The sequence below is a fragment of the Palaemon carinicauda genome, chromosome 21 (assembly GCF_036898095.1).
Source record: "Palaemon carinicauda isolate YSFRI2023 chromosome 21, ASM3689809v2, whole genome shotgun sequence".
In the NCBI taxonomy this organism is placed as follows: Eukaryota; Metazoa; Arthropoda; class Malacostraca; order Decapoda; family Palaemonidae; genus Palaemon; species Palaemon carinicauda.
The window spans coordinates 26,335,892-26,357,645 of record NC_090745.1 but is presented as its reverse complement, the minus strand read 5'-3'; the positions used below and the strand labels follow the sequence as shown (position 1 = coordinate 26,357,645).

At 41.9% G+C, this 21,754-nt stretch overlaps 1 protein-coding gene across 1 annotated transcript in view; it reads left to right on the top strand.

Moving 5' to 3' along the window:
• The window catches only part of LOC137615224 (U4/U6 small nuclear ribonucleoprotein Prp4-like), a 36,189-nt gene extending 19,279 nt beyond the window's left edge, over positions 1-16,910 (top strand). The window contains exon 3 of the mRNA XM_068344905.1: positions 15,591-16,910. Within this exon, the coding sequence (XP_068201006.1) occupies positions 15,591-16,847 (1,257 nt within the window). The 3' untranslated portion in view covers positions 16,848-16,910. The remainder of the gene's footprint in view (positions 1-15,590) is intronic.
• Positions 16,911-21,754: the final 4,844 nt, after the last annotated feature.

Genomic DNA, 21,754 nt, shown 5'->3' with positions numbered 1-21,754 from the left:
GTTTAGTTTATTTATGCTACGCAGTTTGCGCTCTATCGTTACTGTAGAGAGAGAGAGTATCACGGTTTCACTTTGCAGAAAGAGTAAATCGATTCTGACGTTTTGTTCATTCTTCTTTCAAAGCTTAAATGTTTTAAATTCTATTTTAAAGGAACTTTTTAATTGAAAAACCTTTCAGTTTTTTCCTTTGGTCAAATAACATGTTTTTTTGACGAAATGTAATTGGGCTCTTCTCTTAGGTGCGAAATCAAGAGAGAAAGAGAGAGAGAGATAGAGACGGAGGGAGAGAGAGGAGAGAAAACGTTCCGTTCAAGCGGGTAACGTTGTTCTCGAGTTACTCTCGTCCCTAGTCTCTGTACGGGGAGAAAGGATAAAACGTTTTTAGTTTTATTCTTGTCCCCAGGCAATGTACGGTGAGAGATTGAAAACGTAGTTTTGAATGAACTAGTGTTTCTTCTCTTCCCCAACCACTGAATTTTTTTATCTTAAAAGATGTTTACTGTTTTTTTTGCTGGTATTAATGTGCTTGCATTATACGACTGATTTCGCATTTACTACCTTTTGATGAGGGTAGAATTGCGTGCTTCAGGTAGAAATCAGTAAAAGTTTCGATTTCAGTGAAATAAGTGCAAAACAGAAAATCGTAGTGATAAAGTGATATTGCGCAAAGTGTTACAGTGTTGCGTCCGAGGGTTCGTCTGTTCGTGCCTGTCGTTCACCTAGTCCGGGACCTCTTGCAAGCTCCCAAGCCCAGGGGAGAAGTAATGTCGTACGACTTATGGGTTCGAGAGGCCTTGATCAGCGAACAGACGTTTTCCCTCCATGGTATCGGGTGTATCTTACCAAGATCTCCCCTACCATAAGGCGAGAGAGACAATTTTCTCCTCGTCATCCGAAGGCTTTTCGCATAAGAAACCTGAAACAAGGTTTCGAGGCCCTTAAGCGAAAGTCAGTCCTTTCAGGACAGGTCCAGCGTCCTGGTTGCAGCCATTAGGACAGCTCTGACCCTATGCAGTCATCGGAAAACTGCTCGCCGCCTAACAAAAGCGTAACACAGACTCCGAGAGTCTTTTTTGTTGGCAAAGTGTTGCGGTCACAGACGTTACCCTCGTCTCTTACCGCAACCATTTCCGTTGATCCTAAATGGGTTGTACGGCAAGACATGCAGAATAAGCTTGCCTCCCTTATGTAAGACTATTCTGCCGATTAGTCTGTTGAGCCTAGCCGTTTATCTCATCGAGATCCTGGCTTTCAGCCAACCTAACGTTCCTTTGTGCGTCCTGTTGACGTTGGCGTAGCTAAGTCACGTCAGTCAGGTTGTTTAGAACCACACTCGATGCGGTCTCGTGTGGATTTTCAGCCACATTTGGACGTTAGGCCACTTGCTGATGCTCCTGTTGACGTTCAGGACATTCGCTAACAATCGGAGTTGACTTGTTTTGACGCTGTGCGTCAACCTCCGCATTGTTGAGTTGTTTTGACTGCTCAGTCTAGGCAGTCAAAGCAGTCTCGAGTGGACGCTGTGCGTCCTCACGCACCTGTTGTTGTTGACAGTTCACAGACTGTCAAGCAGTTACATGACGTTGCGTCCTGGTCTCTCGCACCTGTTGTTGTTGACAGTTCACAGACTGTCAAGCAGTTACATGACGTTGCGTCCTGGTCCGCTACTAATGCACCAGTGCGTGTGGACTCTGCTTGTAAAGCATTGCCACCACGGTAGGTCTCTCCCTTGCTTGAGACTCAGCTATTATCGGACAAGGTTCCTTTAGATGAGGAAGTTGCTGTTCCCCCTCCTACTGATATTCCCTTGAGGACTCTGTCAGACGGAGAGGAGCCTAAAGCTGCTTAGCCCTCTATGGACTTTAATTAAATCATGCTGATTTTTAAGGATCTTTGTCCGGATCTTTTTGTAACTGCTGCTCCTCGTTCGCCTAAACGTCAGAGCTTACACTAGGCCTAGCTACTTCGAAGCCGTTGTTTATAAGCTAGTGCTCTCTCGCTCTCCTAGAGAGCTTTACGTTTGCTAGGCGACTGGTTTATCACCAGGAGGAGTTTGGGGGATACAGCCTTTGCTTTCCCTTCTTTTAAACTGGCTTATAGAGCGAGAGTCTGATATGTCACGAGAGAAGTTCTCGGCTTGGGAGTTCCTGCCTCTGCCCAGATAGACTTCTCAAATCTCGTAGACTCTCCCTGGCGCCTGGCCAGGAGACGCTCCAAGATTTTACAGGTCAACTTCACAGCTGTTTTCGAGCCTTTGAAGTTTTGCTGTACAATTATGTCATGCATAAACAAGGCTTTCAGGGATGGCTCCAATGATCTGACAGCCACGTTCTCTGCAGGGACAAGTCCCTCAGGGATGGCTCCATGATTTGGCAGCCATGTTCACTGCAGGAGTACGTAAGAGGCAAGTGCGCTCAATGTGTTCATTGTCAAGACAAACTTCACGATGAAGTCTACCAGGCTGTCTTGACAGCATTTATGGAAGGCGACTGGATGGTGTCTCTCGACCTTCAGGAGGCATACTTCCACATTCCTATACACCCGGATTCCCAACCGTTTCTGAGGTTTGTTCACAGGAATGTGGGGTACCAGTTTCTAGCTATCGGAGATCAGAGCCTCCCTGTACTTGGACGACTGGCTTCTCAGAGCCTCTTCCAGTCATCGCTGTCTGAAGGATCTCAATTGGACTCTAGATCTGGCCAAGGAATTGGGACTCCTAGTCAATTTGGAAAAGTCACAGCTGGTCCCATCCCAAACTATTCTGTATTTAGGGATGGAGATTCACAGTCAAGTTTATCGGGCTTTTCCGTCGGCCCCCAGAATAGATCAAGCCCTGCTCTCCATCCAGAAGATGCTGAAGAAAGAACGCTGCTCAGTCAGGCTGTGGATGAGTCTGGTAGGGACGCTATCATCCCTGGAGCAATTTGTCTCGCTAGGAAGGCTACACCTCCGTCCTCTTCAATTCCATCTGGCTTTTCACTGGAAAAAGGACGACGCTAGAGGCGGTCTCGATCCCGATTTCCGGAAAGATAAAGTCTTGTCTGACTTGGTGGAAGGACAATATCAGCCTACGAGAGGGTCTTCCCCTGGCAGTTCAGATACCCAACCACGTTCTCTTCTCGGACGCATCGGACTTGGGCTGGGGCGCGACGCTGGACGGTCGGGAATGCTCAGGTCTGTGGAACTCGAGTCAGAGGAGCATGCATATCAATAGCAAGGAGCTTTTGGCGGTTCATCTGGCCTTGATAAGCTTCGAGAATCTCCTTCGAGGCAAGGTGGTGGAGGTAAACTCGGACAACACCACGGCCTTGGCGTACATTTACAAACAGGGAGGTACCCACTCACTGACTTTGTACGAGGTCGCAAGGGACCTGCTCATCTTGTCAAAAGATCGAGGCATCTCCCTAGTAACGAGGTTCATCCAGGGCGACTTGAACGTCCTAGCAGATTGTCTCAGTCGGAAAGGTCAAGTAATTCCAATCGAATGTACCCTCCACAAGGATGTGTGCAAGAGACTTTGGTCGACTTGGGGTCAACCCACCATAGATCTCTTTGCAACCTCGCTGACCAAGAGGCTTCCAATCTATTGCTCTCCAGTCCCGGACCCAGCAGCAATACATATAGATGCCTTCCTCCTAGATTGGTCACATCTGGATCTTTACGCATTCCCACCATTCAAAATTGTCAACAAGGTACTGCAGAAGTTCGCCTCTCACGAAGGGACAAGGTTGACGTTAGTTGCTCCCCTCTGGCCCGCGAGAGAATGGTTCACCGAGGTACTTCGATGGTTAGTAGACGTTCCCAGAAGTCTTCCTCTAAGAGTAGACCTTCTACGTCAGCCACACGTAAAGAAGGTACACCAAAGCCTCCACGCTCTTCGTCTGACTGCCTTCAGACTATCGAAAAACTCTCGAGAGCTAGAGGCTTTTCGAAGGAGGCAGCCAGTGCGATTGCTAGAGCAAGGAGAGCTTCTACCATTAGAGTCTACCAATCGAAGTGGGAAGTCTTCCGAGACTGGTGCAAGTCAGTTTCTGTATCCTCGACCAGTACCTCTGTAGCCCAAATAGCTGATTTTCTCTTATACCTGAGAAAAGGACGATCCCTTTCAGCTCCCACTATCAAGGGCTACAGAAGCATGTTGGCATCGGTCTTCCGGCATAGAGGCTTAGATCTTTCCAACAATAAAGATCTGCAAGACCTCCTTAAGTCTTTCGAGACCACTAAGGAGCGTCGTTTGGCTACTCCTGGGTGGAATTTAGACGTGGTCCTAAGATTCCTCATGTCAGACAGGTTTGAGCCTTTACAGTCAGCCTCCCTGAAAGATCTCACTCTTAAGACTCTTTTCCTGGTATGCTTAGCCTCAGCTAAAAGAGTCAGTGAGATTCATGCCTTCAGCAAGAACATCGGATTTTTGTCAGAAAAGGCCACTTGTTCTCTGCAACTTGGTTTTCTAGCCAAAAATGAGCTACCTTCTCGTCCTTGGCCTAAATCTTTCGATATTCCCAGCTTATCGGAGATCGTAGGCAATGAACTAGAAAGAGTCTTATGCCCTGTTAGAGCTCTTAAGTTCTACTTAGCTCGTACTAAACCTTTACGAGGCCAATCTGAAGCGTTATGGTGTTCGGTTAAGAAACCATCCTTGCCTATGTCAAAGAATGCTTTGTCATGTTTTATCAGATTGTTAATACGAGAAGCTCATTCACACTTGAGTGAGGAAGACCGATCTTTGCTTAAGGTTAAGACGCACGAGGTTAGAGCTGTAACAACTTCCGTGGCCTTTAAGCAAAATAGATCTCTGCAAAGTATCATGGACGCAACCTATTGGAGAAGCAAGTCAGTGTTCGCGTCATGTTACTTAAAAGGTGTCCAGTCTCTTTACGAGAACTGCTACACACTGGGACCATTCGTAGCAGCGAGTGCAGTAGTGGGTGAGGGCTCAACCACTACAATTCCCTAATTCCATATCCTTTTAATCTGTCTCTTGAAATGTTTTAATGTTTTTATGGGTTGTCCGGAAGGCTAAGAAGCCTTTCGCATCCTGGTTGATTTGGCGGGTGGTCAAAGTCATTTCTTGAGAGCGCCCAGATTAGGGGTTTGATGAGGTCCTGTTGTATGGGTTGCAGCCCTTGATACTTCAGCTCCTGGGGGTCTGTCAGCATCCTAAGAGGATCGCGGGGCTCCGTAAGGAAGACGTACTTACAAGGCAGAGTAATCGTCTAAGTCAACTTCCTTACCAGGTACCTATTTATTTTGGTTTTGTTATATTGATAACTGTCAAAATGAAATAAAAAACTCTTAGCTTATACGATGTAAACATATTTAACTGGTCTCTACCCACCACCCTGGGTGTGAATCAGCTATTATATATTCACCGGCTAAGTTAAATATTTAAAAATGATATTTTAATTATAAAATAAATTTTTGAATATACTTACCTGGTGAATATATAAATTAAACGACCCTCCCTTCCTCCCCAATAGAGACGCAGTGGGATGAGAAGAAATTGAGTCTTTGTTTACATCGAGAGAGTGGTATCTGGCCGACAGTTGGCGCTGGTGGGCACACCCGCAACCTGTATAGCGATCGCTGGCGAGTTTTTACTGTTTTTTGTCTGTCGAGCAACAGAGTTGCAGCTATTATATATTCACCGGGTAAGTATATTCAAAAATTTATTTTATAATTAAAATATCATTTTTTATAACAATAATTATTTGATAATCATCACATACATATACCAAAGGCACTTCCCCCAATCTTGGGGGGTAGCCGACATCAACAATGAAACAAAACAAAAAGGGGGACCTCTACTCTCTACGTTCCTTCAGCCTAACCATGGACTCAACCGAGTTCAGCTGGTACTGCTAGGGTGCCACAGCCCAACCTCCCACATTATCCACCACAGATGAAGCTTCATAATGCTGAATCCCCTACTGCTGCTACCTCCGCGGTCATCTAAGGCACCGGAGGAAGCAGCAGGGCCTACCGGAACTGCGTCACAATCGCTCGCCATTCATTCCTATTTCTAGCACGCTCTCTTGCCTCTCTCACATCTATCCTCCTATCACCCAGAGCTTTCTTCCCACCATCCATCCACCCAAACCTTGGCCTTCCTCTTGTACTTCTCCCATCAACTCTTGCATTCATCACCTTTAGCAGACAGCCATTTTCCATTCTCTCAACATGGCCAAACCACCTCAACACATTCATATCCACTCTAGCCACTAACTCATTTCTTACACCCATTTTCTCCCTCACCACTTCGTTCCTAACCCTATCTACTCGAGATACACCAGCCATACTCCTTAGACACTTCATCTCAAACACATTCAATTTCTGTCTCTCCATCACTTTCATTCCCCACAACTCCGATCCATACATCACAGTTGGTACAATCACTTTCTCATATAGAACTCTCTTTACATTCATGCCCAACCCTCTATTTTTTACTACTCCCTTAACTGCCCCCAACACTTTGCAACCTTCATTCACTCTCTGACGTACATCTGCTTCCACTCCACCATTTGCTGCAACAACAGACCCCAAGTACTTAAACTGATCCACCTCCTCAAGTAACTCTCCATTCAACATGACATTCAACCTTGCACCACCTTCCCTTCTCGTACATCTCATAACCTTACTCTTACCCACATTAACTCTCAACTTCCTTCTCTCACACACCCTTCCAAATGTTAATACTTTAAGTACCATAATGCCGATAGAATTATATAAAATTTTTGGATTATATTCCTAAATAGAATTACTCCAACGGGTACCAGCGGTGTCTCAAGCAAGCAAAATCATTCACTAGCTCTTCTAAATCAAATGACTTAACCATATGTTTTTCTGTGGCCATCAACGTTAAAGAATATAGCCGGTCATCTCCAGTTGTAGTTTGCAAAAAGTTGTTCACATGTTTTAACACCAAAAAATCTCTCGTTACTAGCAGTAGTGATGGAAATGGTTAACAAGATTTTATGGATAGCTAGCAACTCAGGAAAGGCAACTGGTCAGGTATTTAGTGCAGAGTACTCACTGAATAGGTCCTTTAGTTTCTTTTGTTTTAAGAATGCCTTTGGGGAATGAATCTGAGAAACCAAGAGGATTGAATCAATGTGTGCCCTGTAATACCTTGCGAACAGAGTTAGCTTTTTCTCATTAAAGAACTGCTTTGATTGACAGTCAAATGGAGAGAGAGATTGAAGTCAATGAATGTTATTGCTGAACCTGCTGTCAAATTCAGTAGTGTATTTAACTATTACTGGCAAATACAAATCTGTCTTCAAATGTTGCTTCAGATTGATGTTCTGAAAAGAGGCCAATTGCCCATGCCTCTTCCTTGTTGTACTTGTGAGATACTTTTTAAGCCTGTTTGATCTTTGTTGTATTCTCTTGCTCCTAGCTAATCCCACAGTGGCACTTACTCTAGTTCATCAATTCCAAGTTTTTTTTAGCAAACTCTTGTGCTTCATCATACAACTTCTCATATTCACTGTCAGTTCTCATATTTACCAAATTTGGTTTTGTTGATGTGAGTAGTCTACCTCGCTGCTCCCCCTGGTACACAGCCCAACCCCTCTTGGATGCCCTCACCTGCATACAACCCTGCCTACGAACCCTCCGGTTCCTTTCGTGGATACCAAAGAGGGAGTTCCAGAGGTAGAGGACAGTTCCGCCAACGCGGCGGGCCCAGAGCAAGGGGTTCCCGTGGAGGGAGGGGCCCTAAGTTCACTCCCTCCCAATGATGTGATGCCGGTAGGAGGGAGACTTTATCACTTCCGGGATCATTGGACCTTCAGTCCATGGGCTCACAGCATAATATCAAGGGGCTTGGGTTGGAAATGGTCACAGGGATCCCCTCCTCCACCGGTGACCTTCTTCCAGAGACCCACTCCCATCCTGGAAGAGTACACTGCGGAGTTACTCAAGAAGAGAGCAATCAAGCGGGTTCGATCCCTGAAATTCCAAGGCCGCCTGTTTACAGTCCCGAAGAAAGACTCGTCGGCGTTGAGGGTAGTTCTGGACTTGTCGAAGCTCAACTCTTACATCCTTTGCGACAAGTTCTGTATGCTGACTATCTCTCAGGTACGGACCTTACTTCCCCGTGGGGCCGTCACCACCTCTATCGATCTTACCGACGCCTATTATCATGTCCCAGTAGCTCGAAACTTCTCTCCTTACCTAGGCTTCCGTCTCGGCAAGAGAGCCTTCGCATTCAAAGTCATGCCCTTCGGTCTCAGCATTGCCCCCAGGGTATTCACGAAACTGGGGGAGACGGTGCTCGAGCAACTCAGACACCAAGGGATACAAATCGTCGCCTATCTGGACGATTGGCTCATTTGGGCCCAGTCGCACCAGGAATGCAAAAGAGCTACGTCGAAGGTACTCCATTTTCTCGCCAAACTGGGCTTCCAAGTCAACCTCCGGAAGTCCCGCCTACAACCATCAAGCCTCTTCGAATGGTTAGGCATCCGTTGGGACCTCTCAAAGCACAAGCTCTCCCTTCCTCCCAAGAAGGTGAGGGAGATAGCTTCCAAGGTCAGGAACTTTCTCAAACACAAACAGGTGTCCAGAAGAGCTTTAGAACGAGTCCTCGGCCTACTCCAGTTTGCCTCACTGACCGATCTCCTATTAAAAGCCAAACTCAAAGACATCAATCGAGTTTGGAGAAAGAGGGCGACAATACCTTTAAGAGACAAGACCTCGAAGATCCCCTCTGTCTTGAAAATGAGACTACAACCATGGTCCGATCGGAGGAACCTCTCCAAGTCGGTTCCTCTACAGTTCCCCTCTCCACAAGTGACAATTCATACCGACGCGTCTCTGAGTGGTTGGGGGGGTTACTCCCAACATCAGATGTTTCAGGGCTCTTGGTCACCCGCCATGAGACAGTTCCATATCAATGTTCTCGAAGCCATGGCGGTGTTCTTGACCCTGAAGAGAATCTCCCCTCCGAGGTCGACCCACATCAGAGTAGTCTCAGACAGCACGGCCGTAGTCCACTGCTTCAACAGGGGGGGGTCCAAATCACCCAACCTGAATCAGATCCTGGTCACTATCTTCACCTTGGCAGCCGACAAAGACTGGTTCCTGTCAGCAACTCACCTAGCAGGAGTCCAGAATGTGATAGCAGACGCATTATCCAGGACGAGCCCACTGGAATCGGAGTGGTCCCTGGACATGCACTCCTTCCGGTGGATACTCAGGCTGGTTCCAGGTCTCCAGGTAGATCTATTTGCGACCCGACTCAATCACAAGCTCCCATGTTATGTGACACCGAACCTGGACCCTCAGGCTTATGCCATGGACGCATTAACCCTGGATTGGAACCATTGGCAGAAGATCTTCTTATTCCCTCCAGTGAATCTTCTACTGAAAGTCTTGCACAAACTCCGCTCCTTCAACGGGGCAGTAGCTTTAGTGGCACCTCACTGGCCAAAGAGCAGTTGGTTTCCTCTCCTCCTCGAGTTGAAACTCCGTCCCTTCCGGATCCCATTCCCCAAACTGACCCAGGTGGTCCAAACACGGACTGTGTCAGATTCCTCAAGGATAGCCAAAACCCTAACTTTGTGGATTTCATGAAGTTTGCGGCACGTAGGGACGCAAACATCGACCCAGATAATGTCCTCTTTATAGAATCAGACAAAAGGGACTCAACGATTCGCCAATATGATTCGGCGGTTAAGAAACTAGCGGATTTCTTAAGGACCTCAGACCATTTGGTTATGACTCCTAATTTAGCCATCTCCTTCTTTAGGTCCATTTTTGACAAAGGCCTAGCAGCTAGCACTATAACCACCATTAAGTCAGCTCTGAGGAAAGTCTTCCTGGTTGGGTTTAACATTAACCTGGCGGAGTCTTATTTCTCATCTATTCCAAAAGCATGTGCTAGGCTTCGACCTTCGGTCCGTCCTCAAAAGGTCTCTTGGTCTCTAAATGATGTCCTCAAACTGGCCTCCGACACGGACAACGAATCCTGCTCTTATATCACTCTTCTTAGGAAGACTTTATTTCTAACAGCTTTGGCCTCGGGTTCCAGAATCTCAGAACTAGCAGCTCTCTCACGAAACTCAGAGAACATGGATTTCCTCCCTTCAGGTGAGGTACTTCTTTCACCAGACAGGGCGTTCCTAGCTAAGAACGAGGACCCCCAAAATAGGTGGTCCCCTTGGAAGATTATTCCTCTTCTCCAAGATACTTCTCTATGTCCGGTCACCACTCTCAGGGCCTTTTTAGCCAGGACTGCTACCCGATCGTCTGGCCCCTTGTTTATCAGAGAACAAGGAGGTACCATTTCCATACGTGGCATTAGGCAACAGATCCTATACTTCATTAAACAAGCCAATCCGGGATCATTTCCCCATACTCATGATATCCGATCGATAGCTACCTCCATCAACTATTTCCAGAATATGGACTTTGATAACCTTAAGAAGTACACGGGTTGGAAATCTCCTATGGTCTTCAAACGCCACTATCTAAAGAACTTACAGGCTCTTAAATACCCAACGGTTGCAGCTGGGAGCCTTATCTCTCCCCATTGATCTTTTGTTCTTCCTTTCATCCATCTCTTCTCTTCTCCCTCCTACCCGCCACTCGCACCACGACGCCGCTTCCTTGGTGGTTCGTTAGCCCTAAGTGTATTACATATTAGGTTAATATGATTGTAACTATTATTGTTTTCCGTTGTTATAAAGTTGGGATATTCTTAGCCATGTCAGTTTTGTTGCATGTTTTCCTCTGATACTCAGAGGTTTCCTTGTTATCATGTTTGTTTATCCTTACTCTCACTATGCCCTGTGGCTAGTTTATATTTTATGCCTACTTACCTTAATTATATATGATTTTCTTTACATGGTGTTGTTTCTCTCCCCTTATTAAATTAGTAGTTATTGTTGGGCTTGGAAGGCATTCTCTGGTACATTTTCACCGGGCGCCACAGGTTCGACCCAGAAAAGGGATTTTGACGAAGGAAAAATCTATTTCTGGGGAGAGACCTGTGGCGCCCGGTGAAACCCTTCCCCTTATTTTACACGATCCCACCCTTTCCTTTCCAAGCCATCATGGCCAATACAGAAGGATGTTGTTCAGATGGCGCTCGCGTCGTGGCGTGGGTGGTGCGGCGATGGGGGTGTGTCTAGGGCCTCTGTATCGGCCCATCCCTTTGGCGAAGGAATTAACTAAATGGAAGACAACCTGTGAATAGTGGATTTCACGCGCCTTTGCTTTATACACGACACCCAAAAGGTGCTCGCGCGAGGGTTGTAACCTCAGCATTCCATGCTTTTATCTTTCTCTGGTATAATTGGAAGGTTTTTATCAGAAAAGATATACAAGAAGGACTTTTCACCGGGCGCCACAGGTCTCTCCCCAGAAATAGATTTTTCCTTCGTCAAAATCCCTTTGTTGATGTGAATAGATCTACAGTCTTAACAATGGATATACCTTTTTCTTGAAGTTTCTCTGACAAACAATCATTTAGTTGCAATTGTTCTCTTTAATTATAGTACCTGTTGTCTCTACTCCTTCAGTGATTTAACAAAAAGCTCATGTCTTGAGTTGCTATTTGAAACGTTATGCAAAGTCTTGTATGGTTGAGAAGAAATATGCAAAGTCATCAAGGTTCATCAGACAGTCAGTGAGGACTATGTGCATAGCAAAGCATGTATATGGCATGCGGAACTTTCTCTGCTATACGAGCCTGAACTCCTGAAGCCCATCCACTTATAATGCTCGCCCCATCATAGCACTGTGCCATGTAATTTGATAGTTTTAATCGTACTCATTTAATTTATTCAGAATGAAATTTGCAAGGGATTTGGCATCTAGTTCTTGCATGCTTTAGGTACCACCTCATTTCTCCTGGATTATTTTGCCATTAAAGACCCTGATTATTATGCCTAATTTCTCTATTCTTGACTGATCTTGTCTCATCTACTATCTATCTATCTGTTTACCAAGGCACTCCCCCCAATTTTGGGGGGTAACTGACATAAAAAAAAAGGACCAAAAGGGGACTTTTCCTCTCTTCGCTCCTCCCAGCCTAATGTGGGATTTAGCCGAGTTTGGCTGGTACTGCTAGGGTGCCACAGTCCACCCTCCCCCTTTATCCATGACAAATGAAGTTTCATATGCTGAATCCCCTACTGCTGCTACCTCAGGGGTCACCAAGGCGACCGGAGGAAGCAGCAGGGCCCACCAGAACTGCGGCACAATCACTCGCCATTCATTCCTATTTCTAGCACCCTCCCTTGCCTCTCGCATCTATTCTCTTATCACCTTGAGCTTTCTTCACTCCATCCATCCACCCAAACCTTGGCCTTCCTCTTGTATTTCTCCCATCAACTCTTGCATTCATCTTCTTCAGCAGACAGCCACTTTCCATTCTCTACGTGGCCAAATCACCTCAACACATTCATATCAACTCTAGCTACTAAATCATTTCTTACACCCGTTCTCACCCTCACTACTTCGTTCCTAACCCTATCTAATCAAGATAAACCAGCCATATTCCTCAGAAACCTCATCTGGAACACATTCAAATTCTGTCTCTGTCACTTTCATTCCCCACAACTCCGATCCACACATCACAGTTGGTACAATCACTTTCTCATACAGAACTCTCTTTACATTCATGCCTATCAATTTCTGTCTCCGTCACTTTCATTCCCCATAACTCTTTCTCATACAGAACTTTCTTTACATTTATGCCTAACCCTCTATTCTTTATCACTCCCTCCAGTAATATTGAAAAATACTTCGCCTTCTTAATTTGTGTAGATTTATTTTTGAGAACTTTGTTGCCAAACACCTGTATTAGGTCATTTTGATACTCGGGGGACATGTAATGGCCATACCCTACTTCCATCTTTTTACACAAAACTCCATTAGATGTCTGCGAACATGTCAAGCATTTCATAGAAGTTTCCTCTATTTTGTGAAGTTTCACTTTCATGGCCATGGAAGGATAAACCCTGTTGGGGGGGGGGGGGGCTAGGTGGCAAGTTGAGCCTTTGAGAGCCCCCCCGTGACGCCCCTGCGATGAAGGCTAATTGAAGTTTCGAAATTCTGTTGTTGTTTGAGGGAGAACGAGATGTCAATTTAGGTTTGGTATTTGGCTTGGCCACTGCGTTCTAGTCTTTACAGGTTGAAGCTACATTTCCTCTACTACTGGTGGTACTACCCTGTGGGGATTATTATTGGTTACATCCATAATAGGGACAACTAGACAAAAACTAATATCTATAATTCATCTTATTATTACTGGAAAGTACTAGTTTCTTCCATACCGGGTGTTTACCAGTCCTCCTACATTCATTATTTTTTTCTGATTATTATTGTTATCTTCAATAGGTGGTAACTCGTGTACTTAAATATAATCTTACTAATTATCATAGGTAATATCTGTAAAATGTTTTAAGCTAAAATTGCACCCTTGTCTTTGTTAATTCCTGTCAGCAAAGGTAACTAGTATTTTTATGTAGAATTATTTTAATGAAGAGTTTGGGTTACTTTTATGAAAGTTGGTAAGCAATGCATCAATACTTGGTCAAATAACCAATGGAGTAGAGTAAAGTCAATGAATCCTATTAATTGTTTAGACTTGTATGTACAGTACTAGAAGATTTATTATCAACACAATAGTTTGATTATGCTAGTTAACAATAAAAAAAAGAAAGATAATGTGTGTGTTTCCTATTCAATCATTCTCAATGTATAGCTTATCTACTGTTATTTTATCCGTTAGTTTTCACTTCTTCCTTGAAATTAAGTACAGTGAGCCCTCGCTACTTCGCGGGTCGACCATTGCGGATTCACCACTTCGCGGATTTTTTTCATAACGCATGTATATATATATATCACGGATTTTCCGGAAATTTCGAAAATACCACGATGTGACCGATGGTGCGAGATTGGAGAAAGTAAGGAAAATTGAATCATGATTGATTTTCAATATCAATGAAACTTTGAGGAGCAACAAAAATATCATTTGTTAGAGAGATAGAGAGAGGTAAGGAATGGGAGGTAGTGAAAAGTAGCCCAGAGAGAGAGAGAGAGAGAGAGAGAGAGAGTGTGTTGTTTTAAATGTAATAAACAAAAAAATTTGATAGGTTATACAGTAACACATTGGTGCTTATGTAATATCAACTGTATACTGTAGACGGTTTGAATAAGTTAAGAAATGGTATAAACGATACTTTGTTAGTGTATTCGTACACTCTCAAGAGCGGCAGCTAGACGTCAGCTGATCTAATCACAGCCAAAAGTAAAACAAAAAGAAGTCAACAATACTCGATTTTTAAAACACACCCGAAATTTAAAAACAAAAGTACATGCTTTCTTATTGAGCAATTAACTATTTAAAGAGTAGCAATTTTCTAGAATAAAATGATGTTTCCCAAAAAATAGTGGTTTGCTGATGAAATCGGATGCCGTATTTTTAGCAACGATTGAAATGGATGTAAACTCGGCATAATTTTTTCGTTTCGTATTTAATTGACACTAAGAAAACTAATTTTAGTTTCTTCATCTATATGTAAGTATTGTATAACACGAAGAGAGAGAGAGAGAGAGAGAATGAATCAGCTGTTGTAATCGAATGTCGTGTTTTTGTTTCGTGAGAATTTCATCGCCACGACTATAACAACAACATACTGTACTGAACTTTACAGTATTATACAGACTACTGTAATATGATAAAGTAAAATATTTGTAATAACCTATTTTATATGAAATGGGGTTATTTTTTTTGTTTAAAATTTACATTTACGTACGTAAAACAACTCTCTCTCTCTCTCTCTCTCACTCTCTCTCTCTCTCTCTCTCTCTCTCTCTCTCTCTCTCTCTCTCTCTCGTAAATTGTTTTCCTGCTTTGCTACGTATGTATGATTTTATATAGATACCATAAATAATATTTGTAATAACATATTTTCTAAAAGCTTTTACTGTAATATCATTATTTATCACTTTCATCATGCGCGTTAAATGCCTTCGTTTGTTTACTGAGCATACTTTATGACGCTGTCGTTTCAGGCGGCGTCATAAAGAAAAACATTTCATTTGAAAGTCCTAAGAAAAATTAAGTAAACCATTGGTAATAACAAAATCAACATACTGTACTGAATAATCAATATAATCGATGCAAAAACTAACCTATACACAGATGTGTAAATGCGTTTGTTTCTTCATTATGATCAGAGATAAACGTAAACAAAACATTGGTTGCCATTTTTTATCGTGCTTTTTGGCGTGTTTAGGAAACGCATGATATAAAATCGCCTTTAATATTTGTGCCTGTTTTAGTTTAGGGTACTGTAGTACATGCATTAAGTGTTCTGTACATTAAAGGGTAGTTTGTTAACAGTACTACGTACAAGGGAAGGTTTTAAAAGTCTGAATATACATGTTAAATAAATACGTAAATATGGTGTCACTACTTCGCGGATTTTCACCTATCGCGGTCGGGTCTGGAACCTATCTACCGCGATAAACGAGGGCTCACTGTACTGTATTAGAATTGAACTGAATACTACTATGCATCATGTGCAACAGTAATTGCTGTACTTTATTTAATTATTTTTTAATTTCACTAGGTAAAGCAACAGCTGAGACAACTAGGAGAACCTATATGCCTCTTTGGCGAAGGCCCTGCTGACCGAAGGAATCGATTGAAGGAAATCCTTTCTAGACTAGGTGAGGATGCTTTAAAGAAAACTACTTCAGACAAACAAGAAAAAGAAACCACAGAACACACTCAAGAAAGCCCAGAAGAGACTTGGTATCACGAGGGGCCTAAAGAACTAAGGGATGCAAGAATGTTCCTTGTAAATTTTTCTATACCTAGGGCAAGAGCTAGATTGAAACAAGAGCACTTAGATAACCAGATTCCAGAGGCAACCCGCACAGCTAGAAGGCAAGAAATACAGAACAAATTGAGAGGTTTTAGTCTAATTGGCAGTCAAAATGCTGATTCAAGACCCATTTCATACTGCAGTTTTAGCCCTAATGGAAAGCTGTTATCAACCAGTTCTTGGAGTGGATTATGTAAGGTTTGGAAAGTTCCAGAATGTACAGAAGTGCAGTCCTATCATGGACATAATTGTTATGTGGACTGTGTTGAGTGGCATCCATGTGCAACATTGACTATGGAATCATCAGCCCTCAACTTAGTATCGAGTGGTCGAGATGGAAGTGTGCAACTCTGGAGCTTGGACAGTGACAATCCACTTGGAGAATTACCAACCCTTGAAGCCAGAGTTTCTCGAGTCAGCTTTCATCCAAGTGGGAGGTTTCTTGGAGCATGTGTCCATGATAACAGCTGGCGGTTGTGGGACCTAGAAATTCAAGAAGAAGTTCTTTTCCAGGAAGGTCACTCTAAACCAGTATATTGCCTGGCCTTCCAGATTGATGGTTCTTTGGCAGCTACTGGGGGGATGGATGCCTTTGGAAGAGTTTGGGATTTAAGAAGTGGCAAATGCATCATGTTTTTGAGTGGACATCAGGATCCCTTGTTGGCTGTTGACTGGTCTCCTGATGGTTATCACTTGGTTACTGGAAGTGAAGATAACTCAGCAAGAGTTTGGGATGTTAGAGCACGACGTTGTATTTATGCAATCCCTGCTCACACAGGAATTGTAACTGGTGCTCGGTATGACAAGACTGGAGGGCAGTATATTGTAACAAGTTCATATGATGGCTCTGTACGTGTTTGGTGTCATGGTTCATTCCAGCCCCTGCGTGCCCTTGAAGGACATGGGCAGAAGGTGATGGGAGTTGATATTTCCCCATCGGATGGCATTATTGCAACATGTTCCTTTGACAGGACATTCAAGATCTGGGGTCCTGACTGATAAGTGCCAATAACATTTTGATACGATAAATTTAGTTTTATTAAACTTTTTTTGTTGTAAAAACTTTTTTGTTTCTATCCTAATAATTATATTTCAGTTATGTTCCAAAAGGCCATTACTAATGGATACTAAAGTCTTATAAAGACAAAATATATGACTCATTTACAGTAATGCAATTTCTAATCTTAACATCATACATAAAGTTATGAAACTGAAAAAAATCTAAGCCACAGTACTATAGGACTGAGTGGAAATCTTCCATCAACCAAGAAAATTATATAAGAACCTTTACATATGGTATGTCTTTATTCTGAGGCCATTGGAATACAGTATAGTACCTGTTATTTGTGCTTTGCTTAAAACACAAGAAAAAAATGCATTAAAGGTAGTTTTCCTAATTGCTCTCAAAATTTCAGCCTCACAGTCCCATTTTATTTAAATGCACAAACATCTAATTTAAAACGAGCTATAAATACAAATCTAAAGTAAGGTAGGCAATATACTAATGTATTCCTAATCATATCAAAATACAGTATGGAGAAAGATGCCTCCATTCTATGAATGGTTGTATAGTATTTGAAGAAACAAGTTTATATTGACAATGAATAATAAAGTTAATACATAGCCAAAAATAAGGACGGGAGAGCAGTGTAATCTTCATTTACAACAGTGCCATACATCAAAAGCATATACTGTACATACTTTGAGTTATAAATACAATATTAATGAATAAAATTCATGAAATAGGACCAATGAAATTAATAAATTTGAACTTTGAAGAAGAGAGAACTATAAAAATGAGAAAGATGGGAAAGAAAGGGGTCCAGACCTTGCCTTTAAATTTCAATGAAAACACAGTACAGTATATATATATGGTAGAAGTCTATTAAACAAGATGATAACTTTGATGACAATGCATTATGGAAAATTATTGTGATATAAGAGGACATTTGAAGAATAATAGTGTAGAAAAGTATGAAAGATATAGAGAGAAAAATTTGGAACTAAAACGCAAGGTAACTGAGGCAAAGAGGGCGACTGACCTGAGGTGGGGTCAGGGATTGGGTCGTTCATATGAAGAAAATATGAAAAAGTTTTGGAAAGACATGAAGAGAATAAGGAAGGCTGGTTTGAGAATTGAAGAGACAGTAAAAGATGGAAATGGAAGGTTGTTAAAAGGAGAGGAGGCAAGGAAAAGGTGGGCAGAATATTTTGAAAGTTTAATGAATGTTGAGGATAATAGGGAGGCAGATATAGGTGTTGTGGTGTTAGTGATGGGAGATGAGAATGAGAGAGAGATTACAATAGAGGAAGTGAGGAGAGCACTAGATGAAACGAGAGTAGGAAAAGCACCTGGAATGGATGGTGTGAAAACTGAGATGTTAAAGAAAGTGGGTGTGACTGTACTTGAATGGTTGGTGAGATTGTTAAATGTGTTTTATGTTGTCAATGGCGCCAGTAGATTGGGTTTGTACGTGTATTGTACCACTATATAAGGGTAAGGGAGATGTGCATGAGTGTTTTAATTCAAGGGATATTAGTTTGTTGAGTGTGGTTGGAAAAGTGTATGGTAGAGTACTGATTAATAGGATTAAGGATAAAACAGAGAATGCAATCTTAGAAGTACAGGGTGGTTTTAGAAGAGGTAGGGGATGTAAGAATCAGATTTTTACAATTAGGCAAATATGCGAGAAATATTTTGCAAAAGGTAAGGATGTGTATGTTGCGTTTATGGATCTGGAGAAAGCGTATGATAGAGTTGATAGGGAAGCGATGTGGAATGTGATGAGGTTATGTGGAATTGGTGGAAGGTTGTTGCAAGCAGTGAAAAGTTTATACAAAGGTAGTGAAGTGTGTGTTATGATAGGAAATGAAGTGAGCGATTGGTTTCCAGTGAAAGTGGGGCTGAGACAGGGATGTGTGATGTCACCATAGTTGTTTAACTTGTATGTTGATAGAGAGGTGAATGCTCGAGTACTTGGACGAGGATTGAAATTGATAGACGAGAATGATCATGAATGGGAGGTAAATCAGTTGATGTTTATGGATGATAATGTATTGGTTGCAGACTCTGAAGAGAAGCTTGGCCGATTAGTGACAGAATTTGGAAGGGTTTGTGAGAGAAGGAAATTGAGACTCAATATGGGTAAGAGTAAGGTTATGAGATGTACGAGAAGGGAAGGTGGTGCGAGGTTGAATATCATATTGAATAGAGAGTTACTTGAAGAAGTAGATCGGTTTAAGTACTTGGTGTCTGTTGTTGCAGCAAATGGTGGGGTGGAAGCAGATGTACCTCAGGGAGTGAATGAAGGATGCAAAGTGTTGTGGGCAGTGAAGGGAGTGGTAAAGAATATAGGGTTAGGCATGAATGTAAAGAGAGTTCTGTATGAGAAAGTGATTGTACCAACTGTGATGTATGGATCGGAGTTGTGGGGAATGAAAGTGATGGAGAGACAGAAATTGAATGTGTTTGAGATGAAGCGTCTGAGGAGTATGGCTGGTGTATCTCGAGTAGATAGGGTTAGGAACGAAGTAGTGAGGGTGAGAACGAGTGTAAAGAATGATTTAACAGCTAGAGTGGATATGAATGTGTTGAGGTGGTTTGGCCATATTATTATTATTATTATTATTATTACTAGCCAAGCTACAACCCTAGTTGGAAAAGCAAGATGCTATAAGCCCAAGGGCTCCAACAGGGAAAAATAGCCCAGTGAGGAAATTAAATAAGGAAATAAATAAATGATAAGAATAAATTAACAATATATCATTCTAAAAACAGTAACAGCGTCAAAACAGATATGTCCTATATAAACTATTAACAACGTAAAAAACAGATATGTCATATATAAACAATAAAAAAACTCATGTCACCCTGGTTAACATGAAAACATTTGCTCCAACTTTGAAATTTTGAAGTTCTACTGATTCAACTACCCGATTAGGAAGATCATTCCACAACTTGGTAACAGCTGGAATAAAACTTCCAGAATACTGCGTAGTATTGAGCCTCATGATGGAAAAGGCCTGGCTATTAGAATTAACTGCCTGCCTAGTATTACGAACAGGATAGAATTGTCCAGGGAGATCTGAATGTAAAGGATGGTCAGAGTTATGAAATATCTTATGCAACATGCATAATGAACTAATTGAACTACGGTGCCAAAGATTAATATCTAGATCAGGAATAAGAAATTTAATGGACCGTAAGTTTCTGTCCAACAAATTAAGATGAGAATACTCGAAACAAGGTAGAATGAAAGAATTAAAACACTTCTTCAGAATAGATTGATCACTGAAAATCTTGTAAGACTTTCTCAATAAGCCGATTTTTTGTGCAATTGAAGAAGACACAGACCTAATGTGTTTCTCAAAAGTAAATTTGCTGTCGAGAATCACACCTAAAATTTTAAAAGTCATACAAATTTAAAGAAACATTATCAATACTGAGATCCGGATGTTGAGGAGCCACCGTCCTTGACCTACTTACAATCATACTTTGAGTTTTGTTAGGATCAACTTCATACCCCATAATTTGAACCATGCACTAATTTTAGCTAAATCTCTATTAAGGGATTCACCAGTCTGCTAAAGAAGGTAATGAATGCAAGAGTTGATGTGAGAAATACAAGAGGAAGGCCAAGATTTTGGAGGATGAATGGAGTGAAGAAAGCTTTAGGTGATAGGAGGATAGATGTGAGAGAGGCAAGAGAGCGTGCTAGAAATAGGAATGAATGGCGAGCGATTGTGACGCAGTTCCAGTAGGCCCTGCTGCATCCTCCGGTCACCTCGGATGACCACAGAGGTTACAGGAGTAGAGGATTCATTTAATGAAGCTTCATCTGTGGTGGATAACAGGGGAGGGTGGGCTCTGGCACCCTAGCAGTACCAGCCGAACTCGGTTGAGTCCCTCGTCGTGCTGGGAGGAGCGTAGAGAGGAAAGGTTCCCTTTTTTTTTTATTTGTTTGATGTCGGCTACCCCCCTCAAATTGGGGGAAGTGCCTTGGTAAATAGATAGATAGAACTCTAGTAGAGAACACAAAAATATGAAAGGAAATTGCATTTCAATGAGTTTAATGTTAGAATTTTCCTGCATTTCTTGTTGTGTTTTTTTAAATTCTTACATTTTATTCAGCAATTTTTTTTTTCGCCCAGAAATTACAATTTAAATGGTACTGTATATTCTATTGCCAAATACTCTAACTAGAAAGTGTTTGGAATTGACTTAATTTCAATTATATCAACTTCTGTCTGTATATTCAGAACTTGAATGTTTTTTATTTTTTTTATTTTTTATACTTCCTATTTTCTCATGCAGTGACTTAGTACTAGACTGCTGACAGCTAGGGGAATTTTTTGTGTGGTCATGGAACATGGACAAACAGTTTTAATCACTGCTGTGAGTATTAATTCTTAGGAAATTAAAACTTGATTCATATACAAGATTAATTTATTAGTCACAAAAATATGAAAATATTATAGCATATTTTTATTACCATTACGCTACAGAGAATTAATCCTACAAGACTAGATTTTAAGGCATATAGGTAATCAAAATGAGTAAAGTATCATATCATTTAAATATAACAAGGACTCTCTAGCATTATGTAAATAAGACAATACAAGAACAAATAACCACTGACAAGAGGTATATTGAAACTGAGGACTAGGAAATTTTTAACAATAAAACAGAAAGGACATCGATAATAAAGTTTTCTTAAAGTAACCTGAATTTTCCATAGATTTGCAAACCAGTCTTTTAGCTGGGAGTAATCCTGGTTTTATCTAGAATCTGGTCATTTCAGCTTGGTAACAAGATTAATGGTGGTTAGGGAGGTTTGTGGGAGAGGGTCCCACTACACAATTAATGCTACCCAGCACTTTCTCCATCGTCAAGATGAATAAAAGGT